This window comes from Chiloscyllium plagiosum, chromosome 4, assembly GCF_004010195.1.
Source record: "Chiloscyllium plagiosum isolate BGI_BamShark_2017 chromosome 4, ASM401019v2, whole genome shotgun sequence".
NCBI lineage: Eukaryota > Metazoa > Chordata > Chondrichthyes > Orectolobiformes > Hemiscylliidae > Chiloscyllium > Chiloscyllium plagiosum.
Window position 1 is genome coordinate 29,336,084 of NC_057713.1, and position 18,885 is coordinate 29,354,968.

General features: G+C 39.5%; 1 protein-coding gene across 1 annotated transcript in view; it reads right to left on the reverse strand.

The window, feature by feature from the left end:
* tg (thyroglobulin) overlaps positions 1–18,885 on the reverse strand; it is a 354,658-nt gene that overhangs the window by 104,594 nt on the left and 231,179 nt on the right. The window contains exon 40 of the mRNA XM_043687541.1: positions 1,968–2,132. Within this exon, the coding sequence (XP_043543476.1) occupies positions 1,968–2,132 (165 nt within the window). The remainder of the gene's footprint in view (positions 1–1,967; positions 2,133–18,885) is intronic.

Consider the following 18,885-nt stretch of genomic DNA (forward strand, 5'->3'; position numbering starts at 1 on the left):
CCTCACGCTGCACTTTGATCCCTCTCCCTCCTCACCCTGACACCCCTCTTCCCTCACACTACACACTGACCCCCTCCTCCCTCATGCTGAACTCTGACTCTCTCCTCCCACACTTTGACCCCAGTTCTCCCTCACACGGCACTCTGAGCCCTTCTCAGTTCTTCATCAAAAAGCCACCTGAATATGTTTCAGCAATAGGCATTGTCAGATATTAGCAGGTACAGTTTACGTTTTAGACGTGCGTGACTTGCACAAACAGAGTACATGAGGCATTTGCAGCCTTTTCTTTACTTGTTCATCCATTTCTAATATTATGAGGAAACATTTTTTCTCCTTAAGGGCAATGGGAATCTGGAATTCACTGCCTGTAGGCTTCAAAACATTTATGAAATATGAACTTGTGATGCCAAGGTATACAAAGCACTGCGCAAAGTGTTGGAAAAAGAGATGAGAATAATTAGTTGCTTGTTTTGACCACTGCAGACATGATGGGCTGAATGGCCTCTTTCTGTGCCATAGATCTTTATGACTCTAATATTCTGATGAACCATTCCAAATCCTGTAGTAAATTGACTGCTGAATGACTCAATTTTACCTAAACAAATCTGTGGATTTGAGTGTGTTAAAACGCTGGGGTAAAGTCTGATAAAATGGTTTACAATCAAATCCCGCCTTCAGTGGTTATTCTGACCTTAACCTTGCATGTTGTGCAGATGGACAACCAATCCAGTCCAAGGGGATGAATTGGAACTTAAAATATGCTGATGAGACTCTGAGTTTCTTTGTTATTCAGGTCTTTAAATTTAACTCTGATTGACAGGGTTTCCAACCTGAGCTTACTTCAGGTGGTTTCAGGAGGCGAATGTCTTCACAGCTACCTCCTGGATCAAGGTGCTTCATCTGTAAAACTTGAAGAATAAGGAATCCTTGCTCATGGCTCATCACTGAGATTCCTCCATGTCAATCCCTCTTTTTCCCTTTCCTGAAGGCCAAGGCCCCAAATTCCACTCCCCTTGGCCCTTTTTCTGACCCAAATGCATGTGAGCCCCAAATCCCATTCCTCAATTTGAGGCCCCAATCCCTCTCCTTAGCCTTTGAACTTTGACCCCCCCCCCCACCCCTCTCCAAACATTTGACTCTTGTGCACCATCCAACACTCTGAAAAGTCGCAACACCAATCCACCTCTTCACCACCACTGGACATGTAACCTCCCACTTCAATTCCTCCATCTCCATTGGTCTTTGGACTTGCTGCCTGCAGAAATTGGGACTGTGTGAAGGCAGCTGAACTTTTGTTGTTGCTGTTAATCTCAGATGTGTAAAGTACAACCTGCCCTCCTTCCTCCACACCTCTACCTTACCCCATCCTGGTAAAAAAAAACGATAGTTGCTATTTCAGGCAAGTGACTTTTGGAATTGGAATTTTGGAATCCTGCACCATGTTGGCTAACCTGGAGATCCTTTCTGTCATTACAAAAATTCAGTCCAAAGTCTGAATCACATAATGCATCAAATTCCCCATAGTGATGTATACAGAAAATATAACCCCATTCAATTGGACGCTTACCACGACATGAACTAGTTCTTTGAAACAAATTTTTCCACTCCCTTGTTCTTTCTCTATTACCTTACAAAATGTTCTCCTTCAGGTATTTTTCAAATAACCTTTTTGAAAGTCACTACAGACACTGTTTCTATCACCTTTTTCAGGCAGTACTTTCCTATCATGGCAGTTCACTGTATATAAAAAAAAACTCAACTCTCCGCTCGTTATTTTCCCATTGGTACAGAAAAATGGAATGGAAAAAGTTCACAGATCATTTCATGAGAGTAGAATCAAGTCAAAAATCATGGCCCATATTCATGGTAAAAGAAATTAAGTTTTCTGGTTAGGAAATGCATACCGAAGCATGATTAACAATATAATCTAAATCCATTAGAAGTGTATTTAGTGTGTAGGTACCGACCTTGGTCTGTGCAGCGTTCAGGATCAGTGCGGGTAGAGCACGGAGACAGGGTAATAAGATTGTTTTGTTAAAGGGTGGACAACCAACTTCTTCAGCCAATTTGGTGATTTGCTGCTGGGCTCTCTTCTTACTCATCACAGCACTCGGAGACAAGGCTGATCCTCCCTTAATAATGCAAAGGAAATACAAGGAATACAAGGTGAACCAGTACAGAGACAGATCTGATTTGCTTAATTTAGTCAACTAATTTCCGAGTAACCCAAACAGAGAAAAAAAGAACTCTGTACATATAATGTGTCACATCAAGTCACATTCTCTCAACTGCTTTGGTGAAAGTTTTAATAATCTCTTTTAATTTCTGTTATTCTTTTCTCTGTAGGTGCTGGGATGATGGTAAACGTTTAAAACCTGATGGTAGCTGAGAGAAGGGACATCACAGTGTGGTAAAGGAGCTGAAATTCCTGGAAAATAATGAAATAAAACAGGTGACGCTTCCTCTTGAGATATAAATATATATTATTTCACTAAAGACCCTTATGAGGTAATAGTTCGACTGAGCTCTAAAAATAACATATGCATGCCACACATCTTCTGACTATATTGGCTACATGTGTTTCCTTTATATAAGAGCTATGGAAAGCTGAACATGAAAGCATTTAATGGTTTAATGGTGCGAAATTTTGCATACGTTTTAGAAGGATAGAGGAAACGTTGGCAGAGCCAGAATTTAATGGCCATCCCTGTTTCCCTTGAGAAGTGGCACTATGTCTTCTTTATTCACATACACTCCATCATGCAGGAGGTCCTACAGTACTTGTAGGGAGAGTGTTCCAGAATTCTAATCCAGCCACAGTGAAAAGACAGGAAAGTAATTGACTTGAAGGACAGTTTGTTGATATGATGTGTGCATACAGGAGTTGTCCTTGTCTACGCAGACGACAGAGGTCTTACTGTAAATAACAAATGCTAGAGATCAGAGCAGGACACACAGCAGCCACAGAGAGAGAGCAAGTTAATGTTTTGAGTCTAGATGATTCTTCATCTAGGCTCGAAACATTAGCTTGGTCTGTCTCTATGGGAGCTGTCTGACTCGCTGTGATCTCCAACATTGCTTGTTTTCAGTACAGATTCCAGCATTTGCAGTAATTTGCTCCTACAGAGGTCTTGCTGAGGTGCATTTTGATGAATCCTTGCTGACTTCCAGCTCCTCAGAGTTGGACAAATAGCCGAGACCACGGGTGTCAATGGATCACTTGGTCATGGAGAGCTGCTCTGTTCTTATGGCCACCCTTTCGATACGACAGTTGGAGACATTTTCTGAACATTTCTTCTTTTCTTAGCTTCAGGAATTTGAGGAAAGATATTAATTACCTGAGACGTACTAATACAAAACAGATGAAGAATTCAATCTCAGTTCCCTTTATTTGAATATATGCTTCATCCTTGTGTGATGAAGCTGCTCCTTTAACAAGATTATATTGTCCTTGGCTCCTTTTTTCAGAGAGGTTACAAATGACTCAAACTCCGAAAAGTCTGTGGGTTGAAGGGTTTTAGGGCCAATTCAATAATAGCTAACAGATACTGCCTCAGACAGAAGGCTTTCAAGCTTAAAAAAATGTACAATGAAAGGGGGGTGGCCCATTGTCCCAGCTTAGCTTTTCTCTGGTTTGGTTTGATTTTTAGGAATAGTGTGGAAAAAGCTGCTGGACTCAATGAAGCAGGTCCAGGCTAGTATTCTCTGTGACTTCTATCCTGTATGAACCTATGTTTGAGCTTTCCTTTTGTGCCAAGGAGTGTTTATTGGGATTGTTGCAAGTATTTGGAATAGCATCATTAAGTTGGGATGATCTGTTGGTTTTTCAGAGAGGTTAATGTTTTCTGTATTCTGCTTTCTGTTATTTGTGTTTCATTCAGTAATCTTGTAAATAAATTCTAATTTGTTCAAAACTAGGTGGTTTGACCAGTGGCATTTCTCCTGGAATATCCACTTTCCACCTGCTTAAAACAACTAGCAAAGTTAGGTCTGGGCTACTTTCGTGAAATGTTTTGAGGGAGATCTGGCCTGGTCCATGACATCCATCTGCTTACACCATAATGCTCATGATACTCAAGATACTAGGAAATACATTTCACAAAATGGGTCCAGTATACTTTGAACTTTATGACCAGTGGGTGGCTTTGAGTTTGGCATATTAATCATTTATTCTCAAGTTTCTGCTAGTGGAAGCTTACAAGATGTCTCTTTCAGAGCTCACTGAGAAATCTATGGGAAAAACAGAAGGTTTATAAGACACAAATATTTCAAATCTGGGGATGACATTTATGGATTGCTTCAGCTTCAGTCTTATACATTATTGTGTAATTTGAGCCATCTATTCCCTGAAGGTCTTACAGCCTTGAAACAGGCACTCAAGAATCTGCTATTGTGCATTTTGATTGAGTATGATCCTAATGCTTGCTAATTATCAATATCCTGTTACAATCTAATGTATTGTAATGCTAAACATAAAAGGACAAGACTGTATGAACAATGTTTGTCAGCATTGTCTCTTTTAGGGCTTCACTTTCAGTGATTCACTTTACATCTTTCAAAGCCTGTGATTTTTCAGGTTTTGACATTATAAACTTTTGCGCCTTTACCTCAGATGCCTTCCTTGCATAAAACACAACCTCTCATGTGATGTGAATCAGTGTGTGTGCCCTCCTATGTCTGATACCAGATAGCCGTACTGAGTCCAAGTCACAAACAAATATAAACTCCCACTGTATTCATCTTACTAGCCATGGCAAGGAAAGTGATAGAACAGAGACCCTACCAGACAATAGGTATATAATTAAAATTATTATATATTAATGAATAAATAGGTAAAAAAACACTAACAAAAACAGAAAGATAATAAATTATATAAAACATGGTAATTCCTATTGTAACATTGATAAAACAAACTATAACTATTTTTAACTCACCGCCAAACCAGAAATGAGAAGCAGAAAGGGGTAAATACTCAATCCTTGTTGATTTCAAATCAATAGAAAAGTTCCCTGGAAGAGAGACCCAGCCCATTTTGCAGTTTGCTCCTCACTGGCAGTGGCAACAGCATCTGACCGGAAAACCAATAATCCTGGGCAGAGCACTGTTTCCAAGTGGCTGCAGTATTTGGCAGCTTGGCCAGTCTCTAGGCACAAAACATGGTAAGGCTGAGGCTTTTGTAGATTTTTGGGAAGGATGGACCTTAAGTGATAGCATCTAAGGTCGTATTTTGCAGAGACCAAAGAAATAACTCTCCTCTTCCTGGTCTCACAAATATTAAGGAGAAAGTGAGGACTGCAGATGCTGCGCTTTTCCAGCAACACATTTTCAGCTCACAAATATTAAGTCAAACTTAAGTTACATGGCCTTTTGCTTGGCACCCAGTGAAGCCTGTGCAGAACATATGTGATGAACTTCAGCCTCAGTTAACTCCTAAAATGCTAACTGTATTCCTATACGTGGTTGAGAGTGTGTTGCTGGGAAAGCATAGCAGGTCAGGCAGCATCCAAGGAGCAGGAGAATTGATGTTTTGGGCCTAAGCCATTCCTGATGAAGGTCTTATGCCCGAAAAGTCGATTCTCCTGCTCCTCGGATGCTGCCTGACCTGCTGTGCTTTCCCAGCAACACACTCTCGACTCTGATCTCCAGTATCTGCAGTCCTCACTTTCTCCTGTATTTCTATACGTGCCATGAGAACACAATGTTACATTAATCTAACCCAAGCCTGCTATGTCTGCCCAAATGAGATCTTTTGGGAATACAGCATCAGCGACATTGTCACCAGGATTGGGACAATATGTTGTACCAGACCATTTTCACAGTGCCCTCTTTTTGCAGGTTGAGAGGCTTCAAATTTCAGGTAATGATGTCCTGAATCAACCAGCAGGAAACCTTTCTTTGCTGGAGGGACAAGGCAATATACCAAGATATGTATGATGCAAAGACTGTGATTCTGTGCAAGAATAAGGGGACTACAGCAAATGTATCAACCGCAGAGGTATCTCCCTGCTGAACAGCTTGGGTAAAATATTCTGTCTCTTGCACTTGTCAGATTGCAGATTCTAATTGAAATTCCAATTGGTGTCAGAACTGGAAGGTTTATAGTTGACATGATTTTCTCAGTTTGACACCTGCAAGAGTAATGTTGTGGACAAGAGAGACTACCCCCATCACTGATTTCACCAAGGCATTCACCCACGTAACCACAGGTCTATTTCAACCGCTGGAGTAAAGTGGCTCCCCACTAAACCTACGCAATATGACGACCTCTTTCCATGACAAGTTGATGGGTAAAGTCTGCTCTGATGGGTCAGTGTTTGAATTTGTGAAATTTGCAGTGGTATCAAACAGGGCTATATCCTGGCACTGATGCTAATTGGCATATTCTTCCCTTTGTTTCTGTTATTGCCTCTGGTCATCAATGTAGGTATTGTCATATTGTAATCTGAGTGATTGAGGTATAGTGCCACCAGTAGTCTTCCTTTCTGTGCTGAGTCAAAGGCCAATCTGAAAGCCATAAACTTTAAATCTGTACTGAAAATGTGTTGCTGGAAAAGCGCAGCAGGTCAGGCAGCATCCAAGGAGCAGGAGAATCGACGTTTCGGGCATGAGCCCTTCTTCAGGAATCTATACCCTTGTGTTCTTGTTCCTTTTGCAAGTGAGAACAGCTTCTCCCTGGCTAGTTTATTCAGCTCATTCATGAATTTGTAAAATCTCTTCTCATCGTTCTTTTCATAAAGGACAATAACTTTATCAATCTATCCTCATGACTGAGGTTTCCACTCCTGAAGCTATTATTGTAAGTTTCTTCTGTATTCTCTTCAATACATTCACAACTTTCCTATAAAGTGGTGCCCACAACTGCACACCATATTTCAGCTGATGTCTAATAAGTGTCTTATACATATTTACCAACAGCTATTTGCTCTTGCAATCTATGCCTCTATTAATAAAGCAAATGACAGTGCATGCTTTTTTAACTGCTCTCCACCTGCTCTGATACTGTCAATGATACATGCAGATATAAACTTAAGCCGCTTTGCTCCTGCACCCACTTTTGAATTGTATCTCAATTTTAGGTTGTCTTTTAATACTCTTCCTATCAACATGCATTTCCTCACATTTCTCGGCATTGAAACCGCATCTGCCACCTATCCGCCCACTACACCAGCCTTCCAATATTATTTTGGAAATCTACGCTTTCTTCCTCACAATTTCACGTCCGATAAACAATGTCTGTACTTCTCGATGGCTTTCACCAGTTGCGCAGAATTTATTAACTTCATTATGATAAGCACAAAAGAGGTTTGAGCGAGATCATATTGGACTCAAAATGTTAACTCTGTTTCTGTCTCCACAGATGCTGCCACACCTGCTGAGTTTCTCCAGCACTTTCTGTTTGAGTCTGAATTGAAACTGTACACAGATGTGACAATATGCACGTGCCACACACATCGTGGTAAGCACACAAGTTTCCTCGGTCTCAAAAGGTCAAGTCTAACATTTATTTCCCCATCATCCGTTATCTTGAGTTTGATAAAATTAAGTAGTTTGTGAAGGGTCAGCCTAAAAACAGAAGTTGCTGGAAAAACTCAGCAGGTCTGGCAGCATCTGTGAACAGAAATCAGAGTTAATGTTTAAAGTCTGGTGATCCTTCCTCAGAACTTAAGTGTCAGATATATTGGGGTAACATACGCTACAGACCAGATTATGACTCTAGATTTCCTTCTCTGAAGGGCATTAACAAACAAGTTGCATTATTATAATTTAACTGAGAACAACTCTTTATTTCTAATATTTTTGTTTAAACTGAATTAAATTTTCAACCTGCCATTTTTTAGACTCCAGAAATATGCATAGATAGGGCTATGACTTTGTCATGAGGAGGAACGTAAAAATGAATAAATGCAGAATTTAACACGAATATCATGTGATTGTATATATTTATGTTTAGCTCATTGTGTGATTTTCTGATATAAAGAAAATGTGTGTGGTTAGTATATTCCCAGAAACTGTGATACCATCATTTTGTCACAGCTGTAAACAGAGTTAACTCAGACTCAAACATCATTTTTCTCTTTATTCTTTGATGAGATATGGTCACTGGCAGGACCAGTGCTCATTGCCCACCACTAACTGTTCTTGAACTAAGAATCAAACACATTGCTGTGGATCCGAAGTCATATGTAGGCCATGGGGAGGTGATGGCCTAGAGGTATTATCACTAGACAGAGAGCCAGGTTCAGATCCTGCTGTGGCAGGTGGTGGAATTTGAATTTAATTAAAATCTGGAATTAAGAATCCAATGATGACCGATAAACCATTTCTAATTATCAGGGGAAATGAAAAACAATCTGATTCACTAATATGATTTGGGGAAGGAAGCTGCCATCCTTATCTGGTCTGGAATACATGTGACTCCAGACCCACAGCAATGTGGCTGACTTTCAACTGCCCTCTAAATGTTGCCCTCATCCCATGACCAGGTAAGGATGGCAGATTTCCTTCTCTAAGAATAATATTATGAAACAAATGTGTTATACAACAATTGACAGTGGCCTTCAATCTTTTAAGCTTTTAATTTCAGGTTTATTAACTCAATTCCAAGTTCACCATCTAGTGTGGTGGAATTCAAACCTATCACCCTGAGAAGTTAATCAAAAAAACTGAGGATGCTGGCACTCGGAAACAAAAACAGAAATTGCTGGAGAAATTCGGCAGGTCTAGCAGCAGTTGTGCAGAGAAAGCAGGTTCAAAATTTTTGGGCTCAGTTGCCTTGCTTCAGTTTGAGTTCTGAAACGTGTCACTGGACCTGAAGTGTTGACTCTGTTCTCTCCATAGATGGTAGAGGACCTGCAGAGTTTCTCCAGCAATTTCTGTTTTTGTGCCCAGGCCATTAGCCTGGTTCTCTGGATTAGTGATTCAATGGTAATAACAAGCTACCACCAACTCCCTCTAAACTGTCTGGGTGGCATCAAGTTGAAGCCATTGCCCTACTTACTTTAGTTTTAGCTCAAGTATAGTCAGAACTTTCCCGAAACGGTCAGTGAGCCCTGAACTGAAAGTTAATTAGGACAATCGAAAATAAATCCTGGGCTGTATTGCCTATGTAAAATCGTAGACTGTAATAATTTTTAAAAGCTAAGTCACTTCTAACCTCTTTTGTTTCTAAAGGCAGTGACATTTTAGAGCATAACCCTACAGAATAAAGATCAGGGGTGAAAATCTTGGCTGATTTTTCCTTCCTTCCTTTTACATCGAGTGCTGACACCAATTATAGCATGTCCTTCTACAAACTATGCATAGACTAGTTAGTTCAACTCAAATGTAAAAGAGGAAGTAGTGAGTCAACAGTGAAGATAAGGAGAAATTCTTTTCCCAAAAGGCATTTCATAATAAGTGAAAATTATAAAAATGAATGGTGTAAAAGTATCAAGTAGATTTGTAGACAATGGAGACCGGAAGATAGGAGAGCAAATTCAGCAGAACTGCTTCAGAAGCTTAGACATTGGGAGTGAACAATTAGGACTGTTGCCCTGGATTTTCCAATTCCCAGACCATCATTATGCCAGCATGATGGGAGTTGTACATGTGATCCTACGGAATGCCGATTGAAATAGACTCTGTAGGGATTGCTCCAGGAAACTGAAGATTCTGCTGGACAATTCCTCTACTCTTGGAACATCAGACGGTTATGATAAAATTAAGTAAAAGCAAAATGATACAGCTGCTGGAAATCTGACACAAACGCAAAGGAGTCTGGAGAAACTTAGCAGGTCTGGCATCATCTGTAAAGAAAGAAACAGACTGAATGTTTCAAGTCCAAAAAGACTCTTCTTAAGAATTGAAAAGGAGTATAATTACGTAAATATTTACTGAGGAAAGCTTAGACTATTAAGTACTTACTCTCATTCTGAGCAGCTATTCAATTGACTTCATCCTTACCCCACACACCAACAACTCTGCCTCTCTCAGACGCTCCAGATCCTGACCTAACGCCATGCCCCCCTCCAGGACATGACACTTAAAACCACAACTAGACTTTCGGAGCTGATTTACCTGCCCTCTCCATTAATTCATGCACATTGACTCCAGGTTATGGAACTAGGCTTGCCCTCATTGCTGGCTCAAACATCAAAGAAAACTGCATTGGTAATATTTTTAATTTTAAAAAATATTGCACCAATCATTCAGCAACTTTGGCTTTTAAACAAGGTATTTTCCCATTTCAGCCCACAATAAAAATACCAAAAATAAAATTTTACATCTCGCCACACTTAAAGATAACATTATTTCCAAAATACCATATGTTACAAAATATGCGATACACAAACAACAAAACACAAGGCTTACATCCATCTTTCTTCCTTTCTCTTGTACAACCTGATACAATCTGAGCACTGCCTGCGATTCTGAACCTTTGCACTTCAGACTACAGCAGCTGATTGTTGTGAAGAGGGAGCGTGGTTTTCTCATCCTGACAGGTCTACACGACTGGCTACTGTCAGAATGGAAGTATGGCTCTGCATTTCTGATGAGGCTCTGATTGGAGTCTCTTGTCCTGTGCTCACTTCCATAACATCCTTCCTTTGACATTCAATAGTGTTAGCATCACTGAATCTCAACTAACAATATCCTGGGGGTCACCATTGACTAGAAACTCAACTAGACTCACCAAATGAACACAATAGTTACAAAATCAGGTCAGAGGCTTTGGAATGCCTCAGAGAGTAATTCACCTCCTGACTCCCCAAAGCCTGTCCACTATCTACAAGCACAAGTCAGGAATGTGATCTCATACTCCCCATTTGCCTGGATGAGTGCAGCTCCAACAACACTCAAAGAGTTTAACACCATCTAAGAAAAAGCAATCCCTTTGATTGGCACCACACCCACAAACATTCAGTCCCTCCAAAACCAATGTTCCATAGGAGCAGTCTGTATTATCACTGCAGAAATTCATCTTAGACATTCACCTCATCCTCAGACAGTGGCCTTTCAAACCCATGACCACTTCCATCTCAAAGGACAAGGGAAGCAAATACATGGGAACACCATCAGCAAGCTCCCCTCTCAGCCACTCACCATTCTGACTTGGAAATATATTGCTGTTCTTTCATTGTCACTGGGTCTAGATCCTGGAACTCCCTCCCTAATGGCATTGTGGATCTACCTATAGCACATGGAATGCGGAGGTTCAAGAAGTCAGCTAACCTTTTCAAGGACAGTTAGGGACAGGCAATAAATGCTAACCACCCAATGACATCCTGACCCATGAGGGAATGAAACAAAGAGGCAGAGTGGTGACCTAGGTCAGTTTGTCACTTCTCAGAAATTCCAGCCCAAAGTGACTGCAGCTTGACTCTTCATTATTCCTTCCATCTGATGAATTTTGACTTTAGGAGAGCAGTCTTACTCAATTTTCATATGCTGATAATTTAGATTTATGAAGACTGATCTACCACATTTTCAAAATTTACCTGAAGCACACTTTCCAAAAAAAACCAACAAACATCAATGTCAATCTTGACCATGTTCATACCTCACTTGCTTTTGTAGTGGAGGTATGAATGCTGAGAAGTGGTGACTCAGTGGTCAGTTCACATACAGTTCACATAATATCGATCTAATGAATATGGCTGAGTCAGTTGGATTAGCAATGAATGTACGTTGATGAAACTTGAGTGCTTAAGAACTTCTGAGTTGTTTCTGTCTGTTAAGTGTTGTCCAGGTCTTACCACTGGAAATGACGGCATGACTCAATTGATTTGCTGTTTAGTGCTTTGCGTCTTGTAGTTGTTGTTCCATGCCCTCATTCAGATTGCATATAACAAATAAAGCATTTGTAATGAGTGAGTTGATTATAGCGCAAAGTGATACAATCGGTGGTGATTTTTTAATTTGGATTTGTAAAACTATAAACACTCTCCAGTGTAACATTGCCACTGCAGATAAATCAGTTTGTCAATCTCCTGGACCATGATATTTATTTTTCTCAATGATGATGATCATACCAAACTCTTTACAGACATGAAGCCTGTCCATCGTTCCTCAATATTGAATGCTAATACAACACCATCAGTGACGAGCAACTCTTAGATGATGACTTTATCTAACTTTGTCTTGGATCGCAGGCGAGCAAGACTAAACAACTTTCCATCAGTTCTCATTTATATGTAGCCATCTGCGATATAATGAAATGGTTCAGAGGTAGTTCATGTGAAGTTGCATTGAATCTTACACATTCAGACAATATCATACAATCTTCAGGAGAAGAATCAAGCAGTCTAGCATGAAGTCCCAGTGGAGACAAATATGTCTTCTCTTAAAGAATTACAACTCACTTGTTCAATGTAACCTTTTTCCTTTTGCTATCATGCATAAAATACCTGTTGTATTTATGAAACATGTGCTTCTTCTTGCTAAGCATCCCCTGTGGCTTCTTCATAAGAAGCAAGAACGATATGAGAAAAAGCTTTCTCACACAGAAATAGTTAGGGTATAGAATGCATTGTCTGGAAATGTGGAGGTAGCAAGTTCCCATGAGGCATTAAGAGGGTCTTGGATGATTATTTGAAAAGAAATGATGTGTATGGACACGGGGAAGAGTTGGGAGATTGACACTCAGAAATGATGCTTATTTGAATAGTCATTGAAGACACAATGGGCCAAAGGGCATATTTCTGTACCACAACAATCCTGTAATCCTGTAAAGGAAATAATTCATTTTGCATACAATAAAATGGGAAATCTTCAGTTTATCCACAGAAGAATGGAAATGTCCATTTTGGTTGCAAAAGGCAGGAAACTCCCATTTTGACTGAAGCAAATGTGGGAAAATCCTTAGTAAGCAGCACATATATTGCTGTATTACAGAATTTGAAACTTTAAAAGAATGAATTAAGCCAGAATATTTGTACTGTACAATGTCCTTAAAGCAAGGAAAACAAAACACCACTGCTGTACTGAAAAAAGAAAGAATCTGGTTGGGAACAAGACTAAAACATTATTAACATAAGACAGTTAAAAACCTTTAAACTAAGAGAAGTAAATAACCACATTGGGAATAAATGGCAGAAAATATAATACTGCCAGGCAGATTTAATCTCTGAGATGAGCAACATGATGGCTCAGTGGTTAGCACTGCTACCTCACAGCACCAGGGTCCTAGGTTTGATTCCAACCTCAAACGACTGTTTGTGTGGAAGTTACACATTGTCCCCATGCCTGCGTGGGTTTCCTCCAGGTGCTCCAGTTTCCTCCCACAGTTCAAAGATGTGAAGGTTAGGTGGATTGGCCAATGGGAGGTATAGGGTTGCTGGGATAGGGTAATGGGGTGAATCTGGGTGGGATGCTCTTTGGACAGTCTGTGTGGATTTGTTGGTCCAAATGGGATTCTATGAAAAAAGATAGAACCCAAGATTGGGCATGCTGCAAAAAAACAATTCTTAAGATACCATATTGCTTTGAACCTTGACAATAAATCACAAGATAAACAAGTAAAAGTATTATTTTATTCAATAGGAACTACAGCTGATGATATTATAGCTGGTCAAGGCATAAAAGGCAGCACAGGCACTTTTTAAGAAGCTCTACCAGTTTCAACAATGATTTTAATCTGAAATCAAGTAAAGCTTTTGAAAGAACGCAATTTAACATTGACGTTCAGTATCTAAGGAAATCAACAGGATAATTGTCATAATTCATGGCTACAATCTGGCAGAATTATTCAATTGAGCATGTTCTATGATGAACATGTGTGTGCTGAAGACAAATATATGGCCATTATTTATAACTTCAAAACATAAAATGAGTGGAAACGCTATCAGCTAAACTTACGTACAAATCTGTTTATCGTGATCCACACACCATTGCCACAATAAAAGAATTGCCCACCATGTTTCCCACTAGTATTCTCTCCTCTTGTCTTCTGAAAGCTTTAATTTCTTCCTAAGGTGTAGCCATAATAAGTTTCCTTGCTCAAATGACAAGTCTACATTATGAACTTCAAAATTATGCTATTTTCAGCAGTTGAAAACATTACAGCTAATGTCTGATATCTACTTATTTGAGGTCTTCATGGTCTGTATCATTATGCTTGTCACAAACTAAATTCATTGATCCATAGGAGAACGCTAAACATTTCTGCATGAAGTTATCTCCACTTTAACTCAAACCAATTAAAACTATCTTATGAGCCCTCCTCTCTTCTGTTCCAATGAAGATGTAAATGCTTTAAAATCAGCATGATATTTTGCAATTAACAACTGTGAATCCTGCTTAAAAGCAGTTATCATAGCAAAGAGATAAATATGCTCTTTCATTTATTGATGTTTTACAGTTATGTAGTTGGTTCATCTGCAACTGACGTCCAGACCGATAAACAAGTAACTCCATTAACTAAAGCCCTTATCATTTCTGTATTTATTTGGAAAGGTACATTCTTTTTTTCTCATTCTCTTGGCTCCATCTCCATCTATGGTTCATTCCTTCCCCCTCCCCCCAAACCCCTTTCTTTACCACATATATTAATCTTTTCCAAGCTACAATCAGTTCTGAAAAAGGGTCAATGGACCCGAAACTTTCTTTCTCTCCACAGATGCTGCCAGACCTGCTGAGTTTCTTGAGCACTTTCTGTTTTTGTTACATCCTGTTTACGTTATTCTCAAAGTACACTTCATTCTAATGAAAATAATGTTACCAACTAAGGCACTGAACCGTAACAGTCTCTGGCACTGCGAGAATCATCACTGAGATTGTTTTAAGCCTTTGTCTTTAATATGAACCCTTTGTAAGGCTGATGTCTCAATAATGTATGTTGTTCCTGGCAATCAAAATGATTCTTTCCCCTTTTAACCCTAAAGTCCCTAATTTAATGAGGAGAATTGAAAAATAAGTTCTTCCATGGGTTTACATTTCAGAGTTCCTGTCACATATCAAAAATTCAGACAATGTGCTAGAGTGTACCATTTATGACCCACGTTACCTTCCATCACTCAATTAATAAATTCAGTGCTCTCAATCACAAATAGTAAAATAATCTGAAAGTATGTTGAAACCAAAACAGGAAATTCTTTCAGATTAGGACAGCCAGCATCTAAAATAGGGTTTTGTTGCAGGATTGTAAACAGAACATTAACCTGTACTGTCTCTTTCAAAATTAGTAGGAGAGCTGACTGAATCAGGATGCATAGCCAGCATTTTCCACTATATTACCTTTCTATTTTATAATGTAGGTGCCCTTAGAATGGACACACTTATCGATGGTCATCTCTACTTTCTCTGGGAAATTTGGCAGTGACCTTCCTCTTGTAGTGTTGATAAAATTGCTTAATATAGTAGGTCATTTTAGACATAGTTAAAAATTAGCTATGACAATGTGCGACAGGACTTCCATGTAGGCCAGATAACAGTAAGGATGATAGATGTCCTTAGTTAAAGGATATGAATGAACCAGTTTCCATGACATTGATTAGTGCCTACTATTAATGGATACAGTTGTACATTTCCAGTTTGTTAAACTGCATTCAAGTTCTCGATATACTCAATATTCTCTAGCTCAGGGGTGGCTGAACTTTACGGATAGTGCGAGGGTCACATTGCAGCAGCATTGCAATGAAAATGCAGGCTAAGGTGTGGCATTGAAGTGCAGAAGCATCCCGTAAGTGGATTGGAAATATGCCATGAGGATTCTTAGAGACTGGAATGTCAGATGGCTAATGTCCAATGCCATTGCAGCACCAGTATTTGGTTCCCATGGAACATACCCTGAGATGTTAGTGCTCAGTGTCTGCCAAGGAGTTCCTTCAGTGTAAACAGTGAGCTGGATTCAACACTCTTGACTTCCATGCTGGGAATTCTCAATGTCGAGTTTAGTTAGCACACTTGATAACTCAGAAAACTGAATATTGATGAGGTGTGTTCGGCTGTTAATAATGCATTAACAAGTAATTATTTCCCTTAATTGCCAACTCATTGCTGTCTAGCTTCTGCACTTGACAGATGCATAAAAGAGGCAGTGAGATGCTGCAGCATTGAGAAAGACCTTCACAGATTTCTTGAACAATCCTGCCCCAAATCTTGCCATAGCCCTTGGCACTCAGGCCCGTATAAGATTCTGCCATTAAGAACCTTATTCAATTTCAGCATGGGTCCTGATGTACACCCAACAAAGATACTGGGTGAGTTTCTGTGGTTGGTGTAAGAACAAAGGGTGTTAGGTGGGGGGAAATAGATTATCATGAGTTGGAGCTAAATTGTCATTAGGGTTACAAATTGCCATTGGCTGAGGGTGATTGCTGGGGAGCAAAATGCGGCTTGGAGATTATGAGAGGTAATGGCAGTTGGGTGGAGGAACCCAAGTTTAGATGCATGAGGCAAAGGGAATGTGAAAGAATGAGGAGGTGTGAGGGGTGAAGGCTCGAGGGCTGTTTTCTGTTTGTGTCTTTTTCATATATTTGACAAAGTGCTGGATTACTACATTGGCCTATCACCCAGACCATCTCCAAGCTCTACAGCCTCCAAATGCATTCTAATTCTCATTAAACCTGGGCTTCCCCACAGAATGAAAACCTGCTTATCCCAGGCACTTTGCCTAGCTTGAAAATATGGCTTATAACTTGGTTCAGCTTGCCATCACCTTTCACTGCATTTGTTCTTCATTCACATTTCCAGTTTCCCATTTCGTATTTTCAATTAAATAAAACAAAACTCAATTAAATATACAGAATGTATAGCTTGATCTGGTTGCACCACACATGAGCAAAGGATAGGCAACAGAATTGAACCTGTTTGCCGTAGACATCAATGTGTACTCAATAGTATCACTATCATCTTCAGAACCAATTAAGGATAAAGCTATCTTAGATCATGTTTTGTATAAAATGCAGAGTAACTAGTAAAATCATAGCAAAAAATCCACAGGAAATTAGTTCTCATAATGCAATTGAATATTACATTCAATTTGAAAATTATATATTCCAACCATAATTCTACTTCCAAACAAAGCTACTTGGATAGGTATGCAAGGAGACTTTGTAGGCTTTATGAGATAAATGGTGTAAAAGGCATGGCCATAGATAAATGCAGGAGGGTGGAATTTTATGAAGTCTGCAAAAGTGGGATATGTTGTATGCAGAATGACCAAATTAGGTGATGGTCAACATTTCACTTCCAAATAATGGGTTGAGAAGCAGATATGAAAACAGCTGCATGGTTATGGCATATCAAAACACACATAGTTTCCGACAAGCAAAACTAATGTCATTTACACAATACCTTGCAAGAACTGTAACAAACACTACCTTGGACAAACAGGCAGAAAACTAGCCATCAGGATACATAACAGCAACTAGCCACAAAAAAGACATGACCATCTCTCACTAGTATCTTTACATACAGATGAGGAAGGACACCACTTAGACTGGGACAACACATCCATCCCAGGACAAGTCAAACAGAGACATGCATGAGAATTCCTAGAAGCATGGCATTCCAACTGGAACTCTATCAACAAACACAGTGACTTGAACCCCATTTACCACCCTCTGAGAAAAAGAACAGGAAACGGCATCACCACACGAAATGATGTCACCAACCCAAGGAAACAGAAACACATAAATAGAAAGCAGGCAACTAACACCAGTGCTTCACTGGAGGCTCACTGATGATGTTACTTTATATGGTGACAAAACGTCTGAAAACGAACCTTCCAGCTCAGTGAGCAAACTTACTTCCAGTAGAATGAAAAAGTCAAGGAAATTTATATTAGCAGTGAAAAAAAATACTGGAGTAATTTAAGGGACTAAAATCCAACAAATTCCCAGGAATGTGACCTAAGTTATAGGGTTCTAAAAGAGATAGTTGCAGAGATAATGTTGCTTTAGTTATAATTTTTCCAAATTCTCTAGATTCTGGAATTGTTCCACCAGACTGCAAATTAGCAATTATAACTGCAATTAGGCAAATAGGTAATGAAAGCAGGAAGTTACAAATCAGTTAGCCAGATATTAGTCATCAGGAAAGAGCTGAAATCTAGAACATTGGAAGTCTTAATCATATATTTAGCAAAGCATTGTCTAATCAGACAAAATTAACATGGTCTTATAAGACATAAACCCTGTTTGACGTATATATTTGAGCTTTTTAAGATTAAGGTTAAACAGTAGATACGGTACATCTGGATTTCCAAAAGGAATTCAATAAGGTGCCACATAAAAGGTTAATAGGCATGATAGTGACTTCTAGAGTTGCGGATAAGATATCAGTATGGACATAGCATTGATTAAAGCTCTGGAAGCAAAATGTCAGCTCAGTGAATTATTGACAACTTGGTGGGCTGGTGGAAAGATACAAGTATCTGGACATGACCTCATCTATATTCACAAACTATAGTCATAACTTAGATAACCAGATAGTGAATACGTTATCTAAGCTGGCTGATGATACAAACTTAGATTATGAAAGCTGTGAAAAAGGCATATGGAAGGTGCAAAGTATCATAAGGTACAAAAGATCCAGTTAGGAGAGTAAGGAACAAGATTGCAAATCAAGTAAAAGATGGTGGTGGTGGTGGTGGTGGTTGGGGTGGGGTTTGGCAGGCGAGGGAGGGTGGTGAAGTTACTCACTTCAGACATAAGAATAACAAAGCAGAAAACTGTAAAAAGTGTGAAATTTGTAAATGTTCACTTTCAGGGAAACCTGGGTGTCCTTTGCTGGCAAATCAGGATTTTAGCAAGCATGTACAGCAAGCAATCAGGAAGATAAACGACATCTTATTCTTTGTGACAAGGGGCTACAGATCTTGTTACAATCCTACAGGGCTTTGGTGAGACTGCCTCTAAAATACTCAGTGCAGTTTTGGCCTTCCTATTTAGGGAAGCAAATACT